The 4128-nt window shown below is 43.0% G+C and overlaps 1 protein-coding gene across 1 annotated transcript in view; it reads right to left on the bottom strand.

Moving 5' to 3' along the window:
- Positions 1 to 288: 288 nt before the first annotated feature.
- ZNF157 (zinc finger protein 157) overlaps positions 289 to 4128 on the bottom strand; it is a gene marked incomplete at its 5' end in the record, with an annotated part of 9564 nt that continues 5724 nt past the window's right edge. Inside the window, one exon of the mRNA XM_017853527.1 lies at positions 289 to 2232. Within this exon, the coding sequence (XP_017709016.1) occupies positions 1007 to 2232 (1226 nt within the window). The remainder of the gene's footprint in view (positions 2233 to 4128) is intronic.

The raw sequence follows: 4128 nt of genomic DNA on the forward strand, positions 1-4128 counted from the left end.
GGAGAGATAAATGACTAGTCAGACCTATACTTATCAACAAGGAAAGATGTTGGAAAGCTAACATTACATGAAAAAAGCAAGCTGCAGAACTTTAAATACAGTGTGATCCCATTTATGTAAAATTATATAAAGACAATATAGTAGTATGTATTGCACACTTCATGCTATACCAAAAAAACTCACAGGAGATTGAAATTCTAAATGTTGAAAGGAAAACCTTTAGAGGAAAGTATAGGAGAATATTATCATCTTGAAACTGATAATATTAAAACATAAAACTTTAGCCAGGCACAGTGGCTCACACCTGTAATCCCAACACTTTCAGAGGCCAAGGTGGGTGGATCACCTGAGGTCAGGAGTTAGAGACCAGCCTGACCAACATGGTGAAACCACATCTCTATCAAAAATACAAAAATCAGCCAGGCATGGTGGTGCACACCTGTAATCCCAGCTACTCAAGAGACTGAGGCAGGAGAATCACTTGAACCCGGGACGCAAAGGTTGAAATGAGCTGAGGTCATGCCATTGCACTCCAGCCTGGGCCACAGAGCGAGACTCCATCTCAAAACAAATAAAAAATAAATAAATAAATAAATAAATAAAACTTCAGCAGAAGAAAACAGATGACAAAATTTTAAAAACCAATGACAGTCTGGGAGAAGATATTTGCAATACACATGACTGGAAAAAAAAGGATTTTATATTCTCATATGTTAAAAAACAACAACATTTAAACCAAAAAGCAAGAGATGAACAGCCCATTTGAAAACAATGAGCAGAGGACATGCACAGTCAATGCACAGAAAAAAAAACCCAAATAGCCAATCAACAGATAGGATGTTCACACACCACTAATTAGGGAAATCCGAATAAAAGCAATGAGCTATCCCCTAAGGGGATCAGGACATATTTTGATACAAATGTAGGTGCCAAATTTTCACAGGCTCACTGTGTGCTCTAGTGATCATATGCCCCAAGGAGCTTGATCCAATAGTGAGGGAACTCTTCACACAGAGGCTTTCTTCATTGTACAACGCCAGGACCGGCCTATGTGAGTTCTCTGATGTTCTGTGAGATGTGCTTTCCGGCAGAAAGCTTTCCCACATTCTTGACACTCAAAGGGTCTCTCTCCTGTGTGAATTCGCTGATGCTCAATGAGGCGTACTTTCACATAGAAGGCATTTCCACATTCACTACATTCATAAGGTTTCTCTCCTGTGTGAGTTCTCCGGTGTTGACAGAGGGATTTCTTCATACTGAAGATTTTCCCACATTCACTACATTCATAGGGTTTCTCTCCTGAATGCATCCTCTGATGTTCAATTAGGCGTGCTTTCACATAGAAAGCATTACCACACTCGTTACATTCATAAGGTTTCTCTCCTGTGTGAATTCTCTGATGGATCCCAAGAGATGAGTGTACCCTGAAAGATTTCCCACATTCGTTACACTGGTAGGGCTTTTCACCTGTGTGAGTTCTCTGATGATTATTGAGAGTCATCTTCATTCGGAAGAATTTTCCACATTCACCACACTCATAGGGTTTCTCACCTGTGTGAATTCTTTGATGCTGATTTAGGGATTTCTTTGCACGGAAGTTTTTCCCACACTCCCCACATTCATAAGGTTTCTCCCCTGTGTGAGTTCTGTGGTGTTGGGTAAGGGATATCTTTACACGAAATGTTTTCCCACATTCACTACATTCATAGGGTTTCTCCCCTGTGTGAGTTCTCTGATGAATTGTGAGGGTTGCCTTCTCAGAAAAGGTTTTCCCACATTCAGTACATTCATAGGGTCTCTCTCCAGTGTGTGTTCTTGTATGTAGGATGAGTTGTGACTTCCTGCCAAAAGATTTTCCACATTCATTACATTCAAAGGGCCTCTCCCCTGTGTGAGTTTTCTGATGAGCAATGAGGTATGATCTTGCACTGAAGGTTTTTGCACATTCACCACATTCATAGGGTCTCTCTCCTGTGTGTATTCTCAGATGTTCAACAAGGTTTGATTTCCTGCAATAAGCTTTCCCACATTCATGACATTCAAAGTTTTTATCTCCTGTGGGTGTTCTTTTATGTCTAACAAAGCCTGTTTTCTCATGGAAGCCTTTCCCGCATCCATTATATTCAACATTTTGATCCAATGTTTGAATCTTCTGATGGTGAAGAAGGTCATTATCATACCTGAGGGCATTATCCTCAACAGAACCATTGCCACACAGCAGTGAGAGAGATCCTTTAAAAACAAATCACAGCATGTCACTCGTTTATGTAAAATCCCAAACTGGCTTCTCTTGTCACAGTATAAAATTAAACTCCTTAACACAACCTTAAAACTCTATTCCAGCCGGGCACAGTGGCTCATGCCTGTAATCCCAGCACTTTGGGAGGCCAAGGTGCAGATCACTTGAGGTCAGGAGTTTGAGATCAGCCTGCCCAACATGGCAAAACTCCATCTCTACTAAAAATTAGCTGGCCATAATGGTGCCCGCCTGTAATCCCAGCTACTTGGGAGGCTGAGGCAAGAGAATCACTTGAACCCAGGAGGTGGAGGTTACAGTGAGCTGAGATCGTGCCACTGCACTCCAGCCTGGGTGACAGAGTGAGACTCTATCTGAAAAATACAAACAAACAAACAAACAAAAACCTCTATTTCCTAAAAGCACATATCAATATCTATCCTTCTTACCTTGCACTGATTTTCTTTTCACCATCAAACATATGATGTTTTGTTTGTTTCTGGTCACTTTCCCCTACTATATTGTAATCTCCAAGAGAACAGAAATATTATTTTATTCACTACCAGTTTCCCACACCTAGAACATACCCGGCATATAACTGATACTCATTTAAAGTTTCATGGATGACTAAATGAATATATGAACGAATGCCTGATAACAGAAAGCATCCAAGGCAATGGAGGGAAGGAAGAATAAATGTTGCCAGGCATGGTGGCTCATACCTTTGACCCTAGCACTTCCGGAGGCCATGGCAGGTGGATCACTTGAGCCCAGGAGTTCAAGACCAGCCTGGGCAACATAGTGAGATTCTGTCTCTACAAAAAAAATAATAATAATAATACAAAAATCAGCCAGGCATGGTGGTGTGCGCCTGTAGTCCCAGCTACTAGGGAGGCTGCCCTGGAAAAGTCACTTAAAACGCGGCAGTTGAGGTTTTAAGTTGAGGTTGAACCATGATTGCACCGTTGCACTCCAGCCTGGGCAACAGAGATACTCTGTCTCAAAAAAATAAAAGAATAAATGCTTAAGATGAGGCAGAGATAAATAACAGTGGTAAATAACTTAAAAATCAAGATAAAGGCCAGGTGTGGTGGCTCATGCCTATAATCCCAGCGCTTTGAGAGGCCAAGGTAGGTGGATCACTTGAGGTCAGGAGTTCGTGACCAACCTGGCCAACATGGTGAAACCCTATCTCTACTAAAAGTACAAAAATTAGCCAGGCGTGGTGGCACGCACCTGTAATCCCAGCTGCTTGGGAGGCTGAGGCAGGAGAATTGCTTGAGCCCAGGAGGCGGAGGTTGTGGTGAGCTGAGATCACACCACTGCACTCCAGTCTGGGTGACAGAGTGAGACTCCATCAAAAAAAAAAAAATCAAGATAAAACAGGAGAAAGCACTGAAGTTTGAGTGTGATATTAAGATGTGTGACTTTAGGCCGGGCGCGGTGGCTCAAGCCTGTAATCCCAGCACTTTGGGAGGCCGAGACGGGCGGATCACGAGGTCAGGAGATCGAGACCATCCTGGCTAACATGGTGAAACCCCGTCTCTACTAAAAAATACAAAAAACTAGCCGGGCAAAGTGGCGGGCGCCTGTAGTCCCAGCTACTCGGGAGGCTGAGGCAGGAGAATGGCATAAACCCGGGAGGCGGAGCTTGCAGTGAGCTGAGATCCGGCCACTGCACTCCAGCCTGGGAGACAGAGCGAGACTCTGTCTCAAAAAAAAAATAATAAAAATAATAATAATAAAAGATGTGTGACTTTAGTATCTGAAGCATGTAGACCTTCCGCCCTTATTTTCAAAGAGCTAGGACCTCTAAAAAGAGATTCCTAGAAAGTGTTGCACCAGGCCGGGCGCGGTGGCTCAAGCCTGTAATCCCAGCACTTTGGGAGGCC

The sequence above is a fragment of the Rhinopithecus bieti genome, unplaced genomic scaffold, assembly GCF_001698545.2.
Source record: "Rhinopithecus bieti isolate Rb0 unplaced genomic scaffold, ASM169854v2 scaffold_37979, whole genome shotgun sequence".
Lineage (NCBI taxonomy): Eukaryota > Metazoa > Chordata > Mammalia > Primates > Cercopithecidae > Rhinopithecus > Rhinopithecus bieti.